The 18,757-nt window shown below is 42.3% G+C and overlaps 2 protein-coding genes across 3 annotated transcripts in view; both read left to right on the forward strand.

The window, feature by feature from the left end:
- The window catches only part of ZFP91 (ZFP91 zinc finger protein, atypical E3 ubiquitin ligase), a 50,238-nt gene extending 42,599 nt beyond the window's left edge, over nt 1-7,639 (forward strand). For both annotated transcript variants that reach the window (XM_044259369.1, XM_044259368.1), the window contains exons 9-11: nt 467-581; nt 3,367-3,466; nt 3,808-7,639. In XM_044259369.1, the coding sequence (XP_044115304.1) occupies nt 467-581; nt 3,367-3,466; nt 3,808-4,318 (726 nt within the window). In that variant the 3' untranslated portion in view covers nt 4,319-7,639. The remainder of the gene's footprint in view (nt 1-466; nt 582-3,366; nt 3,467-3,807) is intronic.
- A 78-nt stretch (nt 7,640-7,717) lies between these two features.
- On the forward strand, nt 7,718-12,856 carry CNTF (ciliary neurotrophic factor). Its single transcript, XM_044259370.1, has 2 exons — nt 7,718-9,519; nt 10,794-12,856. Exons 1-2 carry the CDS (start codon nt 9,406-9,408, stop codon nt 11,280-11,282), a joined length of 603 nt encoding a protein of 200 aa, XP_044115305.1. The 5' UTR covers nt 7,718-9,405; the 3' UTR covers nt 11,283-12,856.
- Nucleotides 12,857-18,757: the final 5,901 nt, after the last annotated feature.

Consider the following 18,757-nt stretch of genomic DNA (forward strand, 5'->3'; position numbering starts at 1 on the left):
CAGTAACGCTGTGAGACACTGATAGTTACCTCCATTTTACACATGAGAACTGTAACTCACAGTATCTCCTGAGGTCACACTGCTCGTGAATGACAGACCCAGGTTGGAACCCAGGTCTGTCTTATTTTCATAGCCTGTGTTCTTAACTGTTTTATTATACTGTTATTCACACACACACACCCCATATTCAGAGTATCTGGTTTCCCTTTAGCACTTTTTTGGGTGGGGGGTGGGGGCAGAGGGTTAAAGAGAGAGAGAGTCTCAAGCAGACTCCACCCAGCATGGAGCCTGATGGGGGACTCCATCTCAGGACCCTGAGATCATGATCTGAGTTAAATCAAGAGTTGGACGCTTAACCAACTGAGCTACCCAGATGCCCCTCTTTAAAACTTTTGACTTAGCAAAGGAACAGGCTTTCAGGAAGCCTTCGTTTTTTTCCCCTCTTTATTTTCTCTTACTATTTTAGCACCACATTAAGTATCAGCATTTGCTGAAGAAGAAATATGTATGTCCTCATCCCTCCTGTGGGCGATTGTTCAGGCTCCAGAAGCAACTTCTACGACATGCCAAACATCATACAGGTACTTTTTTAAATAAAATGTTTTATCACATGTTAAATGCATTCTGCTTTTAAATGTGTGTAGATTGGTGATTGTATTTCTTCCTAATATAAATCTTAGGAGTCTACAGTCAAGTGTGAGAGAAAGGTATGAAAATAAAATGTAATAAAACAAATTTTGCAAGGGATGAGCAAACTAGGGCTTTTTACTTTTATCCTTTGACTTTTTTTTTTTTTTTAAAGATTTTATTTATTTCTTAGAGAGACCACAAGCAAGGGGAGTGGGAGAGGGAGAAGCAAGCTCCCCACTGAGCAGGGAGCCCGATGCCAGAACTCGATCCCAGAACCCTGGGATCATGACCCAAGCCAAAGGCAGACGCCTAACAGCTGAGCCACCCAGGCGCCCCTGTCCTTTGCCTTTTTAAAGAACTTATTTTTATTTCCTAAAAGCCTGTGACCAGAATAATTTTTTATTGAGTTCATATCCTGTATCAACTGTTAACTGCTTATCTATCCATTCAGCATCACCAAGTTCTTTTGTTTTATCCTTGTTTTATAGCTAAGAAACCAAAGGCTTTGCACATTAGGTAACTTGCGTTTGGTCACACTGCTAGGTTCTAGTAGAACCAGGGTTTTCTAATGCCATTTCCAGTAGATATTTGGAGGAGCTTTTACGGACTGGAAGTGGGGATTATGAAGAGAGAACCTTGATGGTAAAGAGGCTTGCCTGTTGGTTTATGGTAACTATTAAGTAGCTTCTGGCACTTCTGCTGCTACTGCAATCAGGGAGGCTAGCTACTGAATTCACATGTCATCTCCTGTAGGAGTTATTGACTCAAAAAGAGAAACTGAATGTCTATATTATACATAATGTAGGATGATTTCAGATTGCATTCATTTTTAGCCACTGACAGTCTGTGTGCAGTTCATCTAATGGGAACAAATGAAGATTGGGTATTAGTGCTAATTGAGTAGGTGCCAGACTCTGTACTGTTACATGCCATGTTCTCCACAGTCGTAGAGGGTAAGACTAGGAATTCTAGTTGTCTTCTACCCCAGAGTTATACTGACAGATGTACCCTTCCCAGTGTTTATTGTATGTTTGACTTAGACAAGGTACTTCTCACTTTCCCTCATATGAAAAACAAGGGATAATAATGTCACTGATACTGGGGAATTAGTGTAAGGATGAAATGAGATAACATATAAAGTGCTGTTTACTGCACAGGTCCTGGCACACAGTAGACATTTCAGAGCAGCAGGACTTGAGCTCAGGCCTGAATCACTGCAGAGTCACAGTCTCTGCGCTGTACCATGCTGCTTCCGGGAGAGAGCTGTCTCCACTCCGTTCCTTGCAGCATGCTGCCTTTTTTCCACTCCTTCTCCCTGTTAATTATGTTGTTCTCTACAAAAGTAGTTTCTGACAACCAGTTTAGACTACTTTAGCTAAATATCACAGGCCTACTGTGACAAACTGACTGTTTTAGAAGTTCAGTCCATTCCAGATACTTACATCTGGTTAGTACAGTTTTATGATGTTATTGTAGTTCTCTTTTTCCAAATTAGTGCAGACAGATTCCCTTTGAAGATGTGATTTATTTAAGCAAATGGATGCCCCAACCAGGCTTGCCATGTGACTATGAAGCTAGAAAGATGGACAAGACCTAGGAGACAGACACTTAGAGTTGTCCCTGGATTAAAAGTGCATTTTTAGACCTTGCCTACTCAGCATGTAGAAGATAGCCCAAGAGGCATTGGTGGCACTTGATCCGCTGTTCGAGATGCAACATCTCAGACTCTGCCTCAGACCTGCTCAGCTAGCCTCTGCATTTACTAATATCCCCCATTGATTCCGAAATGTATTCTAGCTTGAGACAGACTTGGCTCCTCTTCTTGTTTTGACTTTAGAACGATATGGGATGGAATATAGAATTAAATTGCATACTATTTGCCTTTTAACTTATCCTCATGTTTTCCCTGTGACTTTCTGTAGCAGTTTTAAGTGAAAACTATAGAAAACAATAGTGGTCATTTATTCAAGAGATACAGAGCATCTCTTATCTGCTTCTCTCCCAAACCAAGTGATAAAGAAGCAGTGCTTCTTTGGCCCATAGATTCAACACCATGTTACCAGATTCATCAAAATGCTGTGAAATTTGGGGGGATTGTGAAATGACAGGGAGATAGTTGAATGCTGCAGAAGATGTGGGGTAGGAGAATAAGATAAAGAATATAGGTACTATTTACATATATTTGAGAGTAGCAACTTGAACCTCTTGAGAGGAATTCAAATTGTTTGTTTTGGGTAACAGGTTTTAAACCTGAAACAGAAGATACGATTACCACTTTAATTGTGGATCAGTTTTCTTCTAGGGAATGCCAAATTCTGTGGTGGTGGTTTGAGTACCAAATTCTTTATATGTAAGCTTTCAGGTTTCAGGGAAAATGTTCTTTACTTACTAAGCAAGTTTTCCAAGATCTGGGTTACAGGGATTGAGATTGGGCTTCTAATTCTCATATTGCCATTAAATTGTTTCTGTTTTGCTTTGTTTGTTTAGCTTTTTTTTTTTTTTTTTTTTTAAACAAGACCTTATGCTACTGAATGTAGGGACTTTGAAAAAAAAAGTTGAAAATGGTGTATTTCTTTTTAAAATTTTATTTATCCAAGGTGTTTTATACATTGAAAACAGCATTGCCCTTATTGTAACTGACTTGACTGATGATCTGCTTACTTACTGTGAACTGGGAAAATTAAACACTTACAGGGATTCCCCATGGAACCCTAACCACATTATTTTTCTTTTTAGATCAGAGGGATTATATCTGTGAATATTGTGCTAGGGCCTTCAAGAGTTCTCACAATCTGGCAGTCCACCGGATGATTCACACCGGCGAGAAGCCATTACAGTGAGTGTTACTTACTGGTGGGCTTGTGGGTGGGAAGTGTGTATCAGTCCTACTTTCTGATTAGTCCCCATGCAAACATTTCAGTTGCCACTGCTATTGACTTTTACCAAATTAGAATGAGTATTGATTGGGAATGCTACTTAGTGAACTTTTGCTTATTCCTTCAGTTTTTTAAACAAATGAAACAGATTAATTTTCCATCTAGTTAGCTTTTCCTAATTTTTCCCAAGAAGTGTGTTTCTGACTGTTGCCTATATATGTGACCTCTAAATGCTTGCCCTGACCCCAAGAGGAGCCCTCTTCATTTCTCTGATCAGCCATTCCTCTTTCACTCTTCCTAGATGCGAGATCTGTGGATTTACGTGCCGGCAGAAGGCATCCCTTAATTGGCACATGAAGAAGCATGATGCAGATTCCTTCTACCAGTTCTCTTGCAATATCTGTGGCAAAAAATTTGAGAAGAAGGACAGCGTAGTGGCACACAAAGCAAAAAGCCACCCTGAGGTGCTGATTGCCGAAGCTCTGGCTGCCAATGCAGGCGCCCTCATCACCAGCACAGATATCTTGGGCACTAGCCCAGATTCGCTGACACAACCTGCAGATGGGCAGGGTCTTCCTCTTCTTCCTGAGCCATTGGGAAACTCCACGTCTGGAGAGTGCCTCCTCCTAGAAGCTGAAGGGATGTCAAAGTCATACTGTAGTGGGACAGAACGGGTGAGCCTGATGGCTGATGGGAAGATCTTTGTGGGAAGTGGCAGCAGTGGGGGCACTGAAGGGCTGGTCATGAACTCGGATATACTCGGTGCTACCACAGAGGTTCTGATTGAAGATTCAGACTCTACTGGACCTTAGTGGAAGGGAAGACTTTGGGCAGTGGGACAGCTCAGACTTTGTATTTAAAAGATAAAAAGGACAAAAAAAAATTTAAAGCATTTAAAATCTAGTAAAATAACTGAAGGGCCTGCTCTTTCCATTGTGAATCACAGCACACACACCTACACCCTCTCTTCTCCCTCTATTGTCCCCTTTATAAAATTGATGTTGCCTTTACCAAAAAGGTAGGCAAAAAAGAAGAAGCTCTTAAAGCGAGGGTCATCCTCCTACGTGGTTCCAGCCAGGCAGACTTCCTGCTCACCGGCAGATCCCTTCTTAAACCTGTAACTCTGATGTGCTCTGGATCAGCTTTTAACTCTTGATAGTATATTAACTGTCCTCTAAACCCCTTCTCCTCTACTGCTGCCCTATGGTTCTGGCTTCTACCCACTGCAGCACACTTACCCCCAAAGTATCATACAGTTCTAATCTCTGGAGGCTGGCAGCTTGACTTGGCACTTTAGGCCCCTTCGCAGGGTGAGCTGTTAAAACAGCTCCCTCTCACTCAACCCCATTTCCTCCATTCCCCGCTGGGTTTCAGAAAGGAAGGATTCATGGGGACCACCTCCCTCCTCTGTGACCCCAGCACTTCAGTCCCCTTCCACCACCTCCATCTGGTTCTCAGTGGTGCTCACTAGCTTGGAAGCAGGCTCCCAACAGGGAGGGGGCTGCCCTCTGCATGGTTTCTCTGACCATAAGACAGGGCTCTGTATCAGTGAGACAAGTCCCAGACTAATGGCAGAAATTTGCACTTTGAACATGTGTGTTTTTGTGTTGTGGAACCCAAGATTCCTTATTTATTAACGGAAAGTCTGATTTTTTTTTGGGTGGGGGGGACTTCGTTGCTATATTTTGTGGGGCTGGGAGAGATTAGGTTATTCTGACATGGGGTCCTTTCCATAAGAGGTACTTTAGCAGGCAGGATATAGGGTTGAAGAAGCACAGCCAGCCTCTAAAATCATAGCTCTCCAGTGGCCTTTAACGAAAACTGGTCCTCAGCACTAACAAAATCACTACAGTAGCCTAGTGCTTTCTCGGAAGCCTTTTTAGGGAAGGATGTTAGGTTTTTGGTAACTAGTGCTCTTTGAGTTCTTAGAGCATTGAGATTTAGAAATTTTAAGGAGATAAGAAGGGTTGTTCAGGGTCTGAATTACAGATAAAAGATTTTTCTCTTGTGAATTTATTTCTTTTTTTATCCCCATTATTTCTTTCTAGACCTTACTTTTGGCCCAATTCTGGCCCCTTGCTTTGTTTTGGGTTTTGCTTTGCTTTATCATTGTTTCATCCCAGATCCCAATTAGTGAAGGACACTACCATTAGCGAAGAGATAGTCTATGACTTGTACAGTTTGAAGTCAAGGAAAATCACTCTGTTTCCTTTTTATAAAAAATAACACTTCAGAAGGGGAAAGGCTTCCATAGACAAAGTTAATAATCTGCATAATAATGGCTTTGGCTTTCACCTAAAATTCTGGGAATTACCACTTCCATTGAGATAGGGATTTTCTTGGGGTGGATTGCTTATTACTGGCCATGGGAGAGGCAGGTGATGTTTTTGTATAAGTTTATAACTCCCAGAAGACTTAAAAACTTAATTTGGCTCATTTTTAGAGAATTAGAAGGGCAGTTTCTATCCTGTGTACCTCACAAGCTGGAATTAAAGGCTTGCCCTATTCATTGTTTGTCAGAAATGTGTGATGGCTGTTGGAAAGAATGAAGTTTTGCTGAGAGCAAAATAGGGAACAGCTTGTTTTTCACAAACACTAAAACTACAAAGTTTATCAATTTTCTCTTTGATATATTTTTTCCCAAAAGAGGGGGTAACAAAATGTCATCTCTGAAAGAGGCTTACTTGACACCCACTAGCGTCAGTGGTTGGGATGCCAGGGAATAGGGCGTCAGACACCTACAGCGAACAGACTTAAATGCACTATTGTTTCTTTGCAGAGTGTTGCAGATTTGCCATCCCTCCAGTGTGGGGGTAGAAAATGGAATAAGGATAGAAGGGATGTAGAATATGCTTTCCTGCCCACAGTAAGGATTTGGAATTGACTTGGTATGTTGAGTACATTTGAACATACTTATCAGGTTGATTGGGTGGGTTTACAACAAGGTTGTTCCACTCCCATTGTAAGTCCATTTTGTACTGTTTCACTAGCTCACATCTGTACCCCACATTTACTTTTGTCTCTGTCACATTTATCTCCTTTGTCTCTGTAAGTTATATTCGCAGCGGTTAGTCATCAGATATTTTAACCACCTACACAAAAGCAAACTGCATAAAAAAACTTGAGATTGAGGGAAAATATGCTCTTCCCTATATCACACTCCTCCCCACCAAAGCAACAAGTTAGTTCTAATAATTAGAAACTTTCTTTTCTTCCTCCTTTTGTTTTTTGACCTCTTTATAGGTATCACTTGGCTATAATTTGCTTCAGTAAATTATTACAGCAGTTTGCAGTCAGTCTTAAAATACTCTCCATGGATTTCATCTTTTTTCCTTTTGAGAAAGAGATGCTAGCACAATAAAGAGTGGTGTAAGTAAGCTGTCTTATACGAGGCCCTCTTCCTTTTGCCTGTCTGCTTCTCATGCTCTTCACTTCTGTGTCCTTCCAAGGAGCCCTTTCAGTCTTAAATTCTGCATTTTCTACTCTTAGTCAAATTGAGTTACCTTTTTAATAACTCTCCCCACTGCATATTCTCCAATCTGAATTGGCAGTTCAAAATTCTAAAAATGTAATTGAAATACAAGTATTATTTCTGGGAGATGCGCTTTCCCCTAGTCTCTGGTTGTCCAAGGTTATTCTGCATAATTCAGACTTACTATGCTCCAGAGAGTTTGGAAAAACACTGGCCAGGATTACTGGGAATTAAAAAAGAATTCAGGTATGAAAAAGCATCTACATAGAGCACTTGAACCTCCTTTGTACCTGTTGGAGAAAATATATAAAGAGTGTACTAAACCCGGCTAAGGCTATTACAGTCTGGTTGTTTAAAGTACCATTTTTCCTTCCTTCTTCCCACTTTTCAATGTACTCAAGAAAATTAAAAAATTGTAATGGATCAATTTAAAATATTTTTATTTCCTAAAAGCCTTTTTTGCCTGTTGTAATGTGCAGGACCCTTCTCCTTTGATGGGAGAGACAGGTAGTTACCTGAATCTAGGTTGAAAAGGTTATGTAAAAAGAAATTATAATAAAAGGGATACTCTGCTTTTCAAATCCTTGTTTTCTCTTAATCTAGGTAAGGCATATCCAAAATAAATATGTAAAGAAGAAAAATAAAAGTTGTCTTCATGGAAGCAACTTGTTTTCCTTGATTGTACTGAGTTACAGTTATCCAAAGGGTTAAAACAATTGATGCTGTTAACTGAGAATCCAGTGGCCAGAGCATGACGTTTATGTAAAGGCAGGTGCTATTGCTTCTCTCCGGCAGAGTTGAGATAGTTCACTTCTGACTCTTTGTTCTTGATCTCTAATGCTGAGTTGCCATAGGATTCTATGATCATCTGGCCAGCTTGGAAACTCCTCCTGTGTTTGAGCCTTCTGGAAAAGATGGCCTTATTAATCTAGTAGAGAGAACTTTAAGGATGCTGTGAGGTTTATGTTAGTCTGATAACGACAAAACCTTGATAACATTTAATATCAGTGCGTTTTCACAAAACTCCACGTCCACAGCCAGTACTAACTTTAAAAAAGGGGGGGGGGAGGAAAAATAGAATCCTCCTACCCTCTTAAAAGGCCTACTGTAGGCTGCCAGTCTCACTTTTCCTCCCTTCCACCCCTTTTTTATTGTTTCACTGTGGAAGTTTGTACCTGAGAAGGCATGTGTTTCCATTTAGAGAAAATGTCTATGGTATGAAACAGTGAAAGTCAGTTGATTTGGGGATGACTCAGCTCTTTCTGGGAGCATCATCTTCTAACTTGCAGAGTTAAGTTAGATGCAGTAGAAGAGAATTCTGCACCTGCTTTTAAACTCTTTTGCCCTTATTTCAAAGCCCAGCTCATTCTCGGAATTTGTTAAGAAGCAGTGTGGTAGGACTGGGATAAGCAAGAAAAAGAAAAGCATGTTGTCACTTGAGACTGCCTTAGAACTGTTTCCCAGTCAGGGTTGGGTGTTTCCTGCCCTTTGGAAGAGAACAGGCCTAAACAGTACCTTCTTCATCCTGTAGCTGCGAGGAAGGCACCAGGATCGAGGTTAGAGATGACTTACCTGGCTGATGTTTAGTTGAGTGTAAATGAAACTAACTTTAAATACGGAATGAAACCATAGAAGTGAAAAGATGCTGTGTTTTTAAAGGACGCATTTCACATACATTTTATTTCTTGAGCAAAATGTAAAAAACCTAAAGAATGAAATTGCAAAGTCAATGGGAGAATCAGAGACCTATATTTAAATGATATGCCTGCTTGTTGGATTTTGTGCAACATTTAGTTTCTTTAACCTTAGTTTCTTAATGTAAAATGGGGTAAATAATATTTATCTCATAGAATTATCCTAAAGATCAAATAAAGGCTTTAAAGCCTTTTACACAGTGTCTGTCTCAGAGTAGCTGCTTAATCAATGGCAGCTATATTGATGATAAAAACTTAATATTATTGAATACTTTGCCAGGCCAAAAAAGGAAAGAAAGAAAGAAGGAAGAGGACATGGGGAGTACAAGGGACGGTGATAACAAAATGAACTGATGATGTGTACATAAAGTAGATCACATTAGGCAGGGGTGTCATGAGGATTAGTGCGATAGTGACCTTGTTGCTAAGTGCAAAAGCAAAACAATGACATAAAAACAAGTAGGCTCGGCACTGGTGGAGGAGAGAGATGGCGGCAGACACTGCAGGAAAGAAAGCTGATTAAAAAGGGGCCTTTGATTCCACAGGCACAAAAATCCACAGCCAGGAATTTGCTGCCACCTCTGAGTCAGGCAGGGGGGTGGGGGTGGGGTGCACAATCCCATTAGTAGAGAATGCCCAGTGGATTTAGTCTGAGAGTCACATTTCTTATTTGGACCAGTGTAGACAGAAGCAAACCCAGCTCACTTGTTTCCTGGGACAGTTGAGTTAGGGGATGGCTTTTGCAGAGCACTCACCGCTGACCCCTCACCGCCGGGACCTCTGTAGCCGCTCTATCTGGCTAGCAAGGAAGATTCGTTCAGACCTGACTGCTCTTTTGGAATCTTATGTAAGTTGCCTAATTTGCTGTTGTCTGTTTTCACTTCATCTCTTCTGATGCAGCTCCTTATCATCATGTTCCAGCCCCCATTACCAGTCATGAAGGCCCTAATCATAAAATCATTCATAGATTGGGGGCCTATTATTTGATATGGTTCCTTCCCTTAAGGAAATTCCTGTGACCTTATTTTCTTCTCTGGGCTGTTTAGGAGACATGTTCTTCGAATAAGAAAATAGCCATAGGTTTCTGGGTAGGATTGGCTACATGTCATGGAGACTATTCCTAATTTGATTGCCTACAATCTGAATTCTCCCAGAATAGATTAACCATGGGCCCTCCATGAAGTGTGGGTTCTTCATCCACATTATCCACATTATTCTGAATTTTTGAGCTATGTAAATGAAAAAATGAGGTTATAGGATTGGGGGAAGAACAGCATAAACCCAAAGAATTTCTTCTGTACAGTATTAGCCACCCAGTCTTTCATTACATGTATCAAGTCTCTGTGTGCCTAAGTAGAATGGTCACCTACACTATCAAAAGGACCCCCTAGAAGATTCACTGGGGACTTAGGGAAGTGTCAAAGGAGCTAACCATGCAGTTCCAGGTTGGTTTTCTGATAGTGGGAGATCCCCATCAGTCTCCACCTAAGGCCTGCTATTATAGAAACACTGAAAAGGAGAGTTCTAAATTTAAATTCTCTGAGAATTTATCTTTATACAGCCTCACCAGTTAGAAGTCAGACTCTTTGAAGTGACTTTTTTATTTTTAAATTTTTCTTTGTTTAATTCCCACTGAATTCTTTAAAGGATTGTCTTCACCATTGAGAGTGGATAATGAAGGAGAGGAGGTTAGAAAAATTCTGCAGTGGGTTAATTCTAGGGCTTCTTAACAGGTCCGGTCAGTGTCTTCAAGTAAGTTTAAAATACGTAAAACTCCAATATGATTCAAGTATTCCAGCTTCCAGGAGGGAGTTCAAGTGGGAAGGAAAAATTGTAGACCAGTATTTTTCAACCTTCAGAATCTAATGAAAGCTGCAAATTCTCCCACAAAAAGTGAATAGGTAATCAAAGCAGTGTATATCATTTCAGGGAGAGTAAGGTCTTCCTAAAGTCCAGTCATTGGATCCCAAATGAAGAGTTCCTTTTGGAGAATTTTTATTTTCTTTACAATTTGGATCCTTGACCAGGAAGGTTTTTAAGACTTCACATGAGATTTAGAGATTAAATGAAAATTTTGGGATAATTACAGAAGATGTGATGTTTTTATGTATCCTTGGCCAGATGAAGCATCAGGGCCTGAACGAGAACATAAACCTGGACTCTGTGGATGGCGTGCCAATGGCAAGCACTGATCGGTGGAGTGAGCTGACTGAGGCAGAGCGACTCCAAGAAAACCTCCAAGCTTATCGTGCCTTCCATGCTATGTTGGCCAGGCTTTTAGAAGACCAGCAGGTGCATTTTACTCCAGCTGAAGGGGATTTCCATCAAGCAATACATACCATCCTGCTCCAAGTTGCTGCCTTTGCTTACCAGCTGGAGGAATTAATGATGCTCTTGGAACACAAGATCCCCCCCAACGAGGCTGATGGGATGCCCATGATTGGTGGAGATGGTGGTCTCTTCGAGAAGAAGCTGTGGGGCCTAAAGGTGTTGCGAGAGCTTTCACAGTGGACAGTGAGATCTATCCATGACCTTCGAGTCATTTCTTCTCATCAGACTGGGATTCCAACACATGGGAGCCATTATATTGCTAATGACAAGAAAATATAGCAATTATCCCCTCCTCTCTCTCCCTCCTTCCTTTTCTAATGGAATATACACTGCCCTGAGGCCTTAGTTTCCCATTCTTGTTTTGAAGGGTTGAAAGTTTTCTAACCTTTGAGACCATAGGCATTTTCATCAAGTAGGGTTGGAGACCTGGACAGGTATGATTGTGTGTGTATGTGTGTATGTGTGTTGGGGCCATAATGGAATGGAGGCAAGGGCAACATCCTTCCACCTTAGTGCTCTAACCTTTCTACCCACTAAGTTAACTTTACAAGGATTTAACAGTCTCACAGGATAAATGTGTTTAACTTTAGTCCTAGATGACTTTTCTGGGAAGATTAAAAATTAATAGTCCTGGACTCTAGCCAATTCAAACTCCTGGATAATAAAAATACTAACATTTATTAAGTACTATATTGTAGCAGTATGCCGGGAGCTCTGTGTATCTTAAAATATTCACAACAGCCCTCTTGAGGGAGGTTTTTCTCATCTGGCAGATGAGAAAACAAGTTCTAACTTGGTCAAGATTACCCAACTAGCAAATGGCACACTTAAGTTCGAACCCAGGTATTTCTTATCCCAAAGCCTATGTGCCCTCTACTCTAGAGGCCTGATTATGACCCTCTGTCACTGCACCTCTTTGCCGTAGAGAGTTGGAAAATACATTCATGTATTCTATCCCCAGCACTGGAAAACAATCCCCATTATATGTCCTTATAGGTCAGTGACACAATTTTAGTGTTAAAGGCGGTATTTGTTGCCCACGCTTGGCAAAGACGAGAGCATTAGAGATGTTAAAATTCTGTTTGGGGAAAAGAGTAGGCCCACCAGACTTCTGAAATTAGGAAACTGAAGATGTGCTGTAATACAGCCTGCTTTATAAAGTGTTCCCAAATGTTTTAGGGTTGGGCACAGCTCAGAGCAGCTTACCCCGCATTTATGGTGATCAGCAGTACAGCGATACAGGCCCTGTAAGCAAACATTCACGGACAATGGTTGGAATAGTACTCAGGTTAAAATGTCACAAAACTCCTTTACCACACATTCTCTGGACTTAGTCATGAGGAGAGGGTGAGGCCCACTCTGTTCCCAGTGGGAATGCCAGCAATTCTGAAACAATATATAGCACAGCCTCCATGTTTCACAACAGAGGGACAGGGTGCTGTGTTTAATGTTCTTGAGAGAAACACTGTGAAAGACACCAATGGGCAAATGTGGGAATTAATGGAAAGGTCATTTGTAGTCGGGTCTGTGGACTAGTGGTGCGGCAGAAATCCAGAAGTTCCCAGGTGTAATGGTATTTCACACTACCAGTTAAACCCACCATCTTGGATGCAGGACCCAGATTAATTTAGTTTACTTATTTGAAGCTCCTGTGCTCTTAAGTGAATCAGGAATCGGAGAGGGCTGGCACCCATAGGCTGCATGAGATGGGATGGGGTGACCTAGCTTGTGTCTTTTTCCCACAAGGGTTCATGAGGTCAGTGTTAAAAGGACTCTGGTTGGGCACTGTGGCAATACAAGGGACATAAGGCCCTGCTATGTTCTCTGCATTTGTGGAAATGAGCTTGTATGCATAGAAGACATAAGTACTGGTTGAAATTGGGAGGCACGGGTGTAAGTGTTAGGGAGTTAAAGAAAAGGAGCTCAACAAGGACCCGAAATCCCTTTCTGGAGGAGGGGGGAGTTCAGTTGTGTCTCAGAGGTTGGCTGAGTACCAAATAGAAGAGATGCGACAGAGACAAGAAAGAGTTGCCTGTTTAGAAGAAAGTGAGGCAGTAATAAACATTCGGGCCCCACTGCCACTAGAAGTTTATCGTTTGGTTTTATTTCATTTGTAATTTTGGAGTAGAGATAGACATTTCCTTGGTAAATGCATAGAGGCTTATTTCATTCAAGCTTTTTCTTCCAACTGGTTCTGCTTCAAGAGCAATATTTCTCATTGATAAATTACCTGTGAAACTCTTAGATTTAATTGAATTAATGTGAAACTCTTAGATTTATCTGTGAAATATTTTACACTCTTTAATAGATAAAGAGGTGACTATAAATTTTCAGTGGGGAATAACTGATTACAAAGTTGTTGAATCTGAAAAGAGTGACCCCTCTCCGAGTGTTTATATTTATTTAGGAGATGGGACAGAGCAGACGTCAGCAGAAGTTTCAAAAGTCAATGGAACGTGGCTTGAGCTCTGAATTACGTGTGAAGGAATATTTATATGTAAGAGGCACATCTGAAGTGGCAGAGGGTCCAGAAAAGGTACCAGTACTAACTATTGAATGGGAGGAGATGGGATCCTGTGGAAGTCTCTGTTAGGTCACAAGCAGCAAGTCACCAGAGTGTACTCCCAGGCTCATGCGGAGTTCCGTACCAGTTTCTTCCTCAAGAAAACTTGCAACATGCCTCAAAAGAAGTATGGAGAAAATCCTTAGAAAAGTGTAGATAAAATAAAGGAAAAGTGAGCACTTACCTTTAAAAACGACTGCATCATGCTTATCTGAAATGGACAAGACAATGAAAAAGGGACCAACAATAGGTCCATGTTCTAGGTGTGTGTCTTAAATACAGATAGGAATAAGGGCAACACTGTGGAAGTATGGTTTCTTTAAGGATCCAGAATCGAAAAGAAATTTTTGGTCTTTAGATTTTACTTTCCTTGTTCCTTAGATCTATATATGGATTGGATCTCTGGGGAATCATATTTTTATATACATGTAAACTGTATTATATAATACATAACTATAAAATTTATATATAATGTATGACATGTAACTATATAGTGATATATGTATATGTGTGTGTGTGTGTGTGTGTGTAGATATAAATAAAAGGCATGAATGTAGTTTCTAACCCCAACTCATATTTTGTAAAGACTATTCCTTCTACCCCACAGCCTGTAGAAGTCATCTGTGGAAGAGAGATTTTGTTCTCCTGAATCTGTTAAGGAATTGCATATATGAGAGAAGATAAACTCTTTTTACATTGATTTAAGAAGGTGGTTTGGGAAAAACTTGCAAATTGACACAAACTCACAAGCAATCACCGAATAAAAATAGCTTTGAAATAACCAGGTTTGAGGGAAGTGAGAGTTTTAATAAAGTCATAGCCTTGGTATTGCTGTCATTCCAGCCGCCTGTGGATTAAAGCCCAATGGATGACTCATTCTGGTAACCAGTGGTCAAACAGAGGACAAGTGAATATTTCAGGGAGACCTGTCTGAGAAGTGGTTTAGAATGTCTTCGTGAATCCTCAGCTCCTCAAGTAGCTGAGCACCATCTCTCTGTTAATACTAAGGAGTAAAACAGAAATGCAGGAAGTGAAGGGGCTTTCACCACAATGAGAAAGTCATGAAGAGGAAGAGGCGGGGGAGAGCTTGTCTATCACTTCACTTGACTTCCAGTGTGGACATGTGGGTTAGTCTCTAGACAGTTTTCAGACCAGGGCATTTACAAGGGATGGTTTGGCCTCCTGCCTTGTCCCATTCAAGAATGAACCCTCTGAATGTTGGTACATTGAAAAAGTGAAAGTGATAAAAGTGTCATCTTTCCACTCAAAAGCTTCTATAGAGCTCTAAAGTCTATAGGTAAAGACAGTAAAATAATTTGATCTTTTGGTAAAATGTGTGAGGTATACAATAACATCCGTGTGTGTGATTCTTACATTACTTGGAGCCGTCTATTTTTGGCAGGTAGAATATAAAAGATGCAAGAACGGCTAACAATAAAGATCTCGCCTCAGCAGGACCATGAGTTGCTTCTTTTATTTCTGTATCTTTGGATGAGCAAGAGGAATTTCAAGTGATTTCAACATTGGATGAAACATAATCCTCCCAGCCAGGGCCATGCTCAGTCAAGCGTGCCGGGTAAATCGCCATGGTGCCAGGCCACTGGGAAAATCTCCCAAGGCCAGGCAGCCTAGAAAAGGTAGATTGCCCCATACCTATTAGCTGGCCTGCAGGTGAGGCAGATTTCCTTTCCTATGGTTTAATTCAAGTATTTGAACCCAAGGCAAACTTTTGAAGGGCAGAGGAAAACCCCAATTAGCCCATTTCTTGTCTAGTTTGAAGGTAGAAACGAAGTTAGGGAAGATAATTACCAAGAGCTGCTGTGTTTTTATCCACATGTTCAAGGTATGAATACTGTGTTTACTTAGGTAGTGTCATTTATGCTCTGAAATACCACCTCACAAATGAGGGAAGCGAGAATGAGCATCTACTTGCCCAAGTCCCTGCCCTAGTACCCGACAGGTTTGGAGTTCTAGTTCTGGCTCCAAAACTCCCTACACCCACTGCTGTGGGCCGCCTAGCAATACGTTCTCCATCTCTGTAATTCATTTTCCTTGGATAAAGCCTATATGGACTTGTGCCAAATCCTGGCCTGTGACAAATCTGGTTAAGTTTCCAAACTTTGAGAAAAGTCACCAATTCTGAGCTTCCTCATCTATCAAACAGAAATGAGAACTTCACAGGTTGATCAATGGTTTAGACAAGTGAGTATCTGAAAGTGCTTGTGAATGGCATACAAACATCGAGTATATAACGGCTCAAACAGCTTGGATTCGTTTACGGCCTTCCGCTGAGGAGAGAGCTCTCCTCTCAGAGAAGGTATCTCAGAGTCTCTCAGCGTCTCAGGGAAATACCAGTTGCTCCCCGGAAGCCCGTCTGGTCACAGCCTAGACGTCACCCTGTTGCGCCCGTGAGCCTTTGGCCACTAGAGACCAACCCAGCAGCTTCGAGGAGTCCAGACCTCCTGAGACTGGCTGTGGTCTCCACTCAGAAGGTACCATTCAGAGAAGGTGGGGTCAGACAAGGAGCGCCCTGGCAGACCCTGCCCAGGGTGTGTGAAAGCGGGCATTTAGACATAGAGTCCCCTGCCATGTAGCCCCACCCCCCAGGGCTAGAGAGCTTTGGGAATCTGCCCTGGCTAAAAAGTAGAATTAGCACCACGGCTTAGTCTTCCCGCTTCTCCATTAGACCAGCCTCATCCTAGGAGACACCTGCAACCTTTTCATTCCCTCACATCCAGCACTTTCTGGCAACCCTTCCTCTAACAAGCCCTCGGAAAGTGTGAGGACAACTCATAGCCCAGACTTCTCTGGCCACCCCAGCCACCACCTCTGCTATCATCTGGTGGTCCTATAATGCCATCCCTCCCTGGATACGGGAAAAGTAAGACCCAGTCCGAGGTAATGGTGAAAGGTGCTGTTCCTTCCAGGATAAGTATCTTCCGAACGAGGGATCCAGGGAAGCTTTTTAAAAACACGTTTCTGAGGCAGGTGTCTGTCTTTAGGTCAGACCAACCCTATGCCCTTCCAGTAGGTAAACATTTAGAACTGCTTTCTCTTCTCTCAATTACCCCTGGCTCTTATCCTCAAATCTTGGGGGTGGAGGGAGAGTGGGAGGTTACAAAGAGAACATAGTATGCCACTTAAAAACAAAACAGTACTAAGCTCCAACAGGCTTTGTGCCGTTTCCTGCCCTGCTCCAACCAAATTCAACAACAGTACGTATTGTATGTATTGATGCTCGCTTTGGACCAGTAATAAAGATACAGAAAAGAATGTTAATCATAGTATCAAGCATTTAATCAGTGTTCATTTTACACTGTGCCAATCATTGTCCTAAGTGCCTTATGTGCATTAACTGCTTTATTCCTCACAAAAACTGAGGTAGGTACTGACCAGGTTCAGAGTAAGCCACCCCAAAATGTGCTGCTTTGGCATATTGATAAGTTACTTAAAACAGCCTGTGCAGGGGGCACAGGATGCTCTGGCCCCCCTTTGTCCCCTGAAAGCAAGAACTATATCTCCATGGGAAATTACCCTCCCTGTGCCAGGGGCGGGACCTCATCCACCAGAGAGAGAACTGAGGGCTGAGAAGGCTGTTTAAACAAATCTTGTTACTTCTTCACTCATTAATTACCTCAAGCCCAGACCCCTTGCTCTTGTCAATTCTTCACAGATGTGTTTGTCTAAAAGGTGTAAAAGCTGCCTGCTCTGGTCACTTCTCTGAGTCTCATATTTTCCTATGCATATGTATGAAACGAAACGTGTTTTTCTCCTCTTAATCCATCTTCTGTCAATTTAATTCTTAGACCAGTCAATGAGCCCAGAGAGGAAGAAAGAAGTTTTCTTCCCCTACAGTACAAAGAATTCTTACTGTACAACTGAAGAAAGTGGCACAGACAGCAGGTGGTCCCCTGCCCTGCAAACACAGGAGGCAGGACGGCTCTGAGAAAGACAACAGGTATACAGCCAATGGGGACAGAAGTCAGGGTGCAGCTGGTTGCGCCAGAAGTGTGCAAGCAGAGCTGAGGGAGCCCACGGAGGGGAGGAAGGAATGGAGAGGCATTTTGGGAGCTAGGGTTTTGGCCTGGGCCGAGGGGGTTGGCGGGGGTGGAGGAACGAGAAGTGGGCAAGAACATTTTGGAGAGAAGGAGCAGCACTAGTCAATGCCTGCAAGCTGGGAGGCTTGGGCATGTTTGCGAATGTTCCCCAGGACCGAGCACAGGGGTCTCCAAGAGCCACAGGTTGGGGGAGGTGCTGACACCTTCAGCAGACGCTCTCTTTGTTTTAGAAAACCAGTTCAGATGGTTCTGTAAGAGCTGTACAGGACGTGGAAGTGCCCGGGGGCACAGGGATCCGTTAGGAAGATGCTGCTATTCTCAAGATAGGATGTGTTTCAGCTGTTCGTGGAAATGCTAGAGGCACTGGGATATAGAGGTGAACACAACATAATCCCTGATCTTTTAATATTTGAATTCCGGTGGGAGAAGGCAGGCAACACATAATAATTTAGAGAGAGATAAGAATCATGTAAGCAATCCAAAGGGTGTGATTATAAAATTACTAAGAGATGGGGGCATGATGGGCTTTCTCAAGTGGTTTTCCCCCCAGAAATCTGAAGGATGGGGACTCAGCCCCCAAACAACCCGAGAGTAGGTACCGTGGGCAAGAGAACTAGTGAGTGCAAAGCCCTGAGGCAGGGCTGAGCTTCCCATTCTCTTGGAACTGAAAGGAGGCCAACACAGCTGAAATCAGGAGGAGCAGGGGAACAATGCCAGGGCCAAGGCCCTCGGCCAAAGACCAGGAGAAACGCATCTGTGGCTAAACAGGTGGCTTTATTGCTGCTTGCAGCGAGGAAGAACAAGCACCATGGGAAACTGTGAGGTATCTCAGTAAGAGAGTGTTAGAACTTACTGTAGAATGAGGCTTCCACTGGGTGACTCAGAGGAGGGCCTGGGAAGGCCAAGCTCGCCCCAGTTTGGATGCTGTCAGAGAGTGAGGGCAATTCTATGATTGTGGATTTTGTGGGCACCACAGGGACCTTGCTCTTGTCTTTGATTAGACAAAATTAGGAAGTGGCCCTGTTTTGTTTTACTTATTGTGGTCTCAGGATAGCTTTGTGTGAGGTGATGGTTCTCTGAGATTATTTAAATTGGTTAGGCTCATGGGCCGTGAGCCTCAGACCAGCTCGTAA

This window comes from Neovison vison, chromosome 7, assembly GCF_020171115.1.
Source record: "Neovison vison isolate M4711 chromosome 7, ASM_NN_V1, whole genome shotgun sequence".
Classification (NCBI taxonomy): Eukaryota; Metazoa; Chordata; class Mammalia; order Carnivora; family Mustelidae; genus Neogale; species Neogale vison.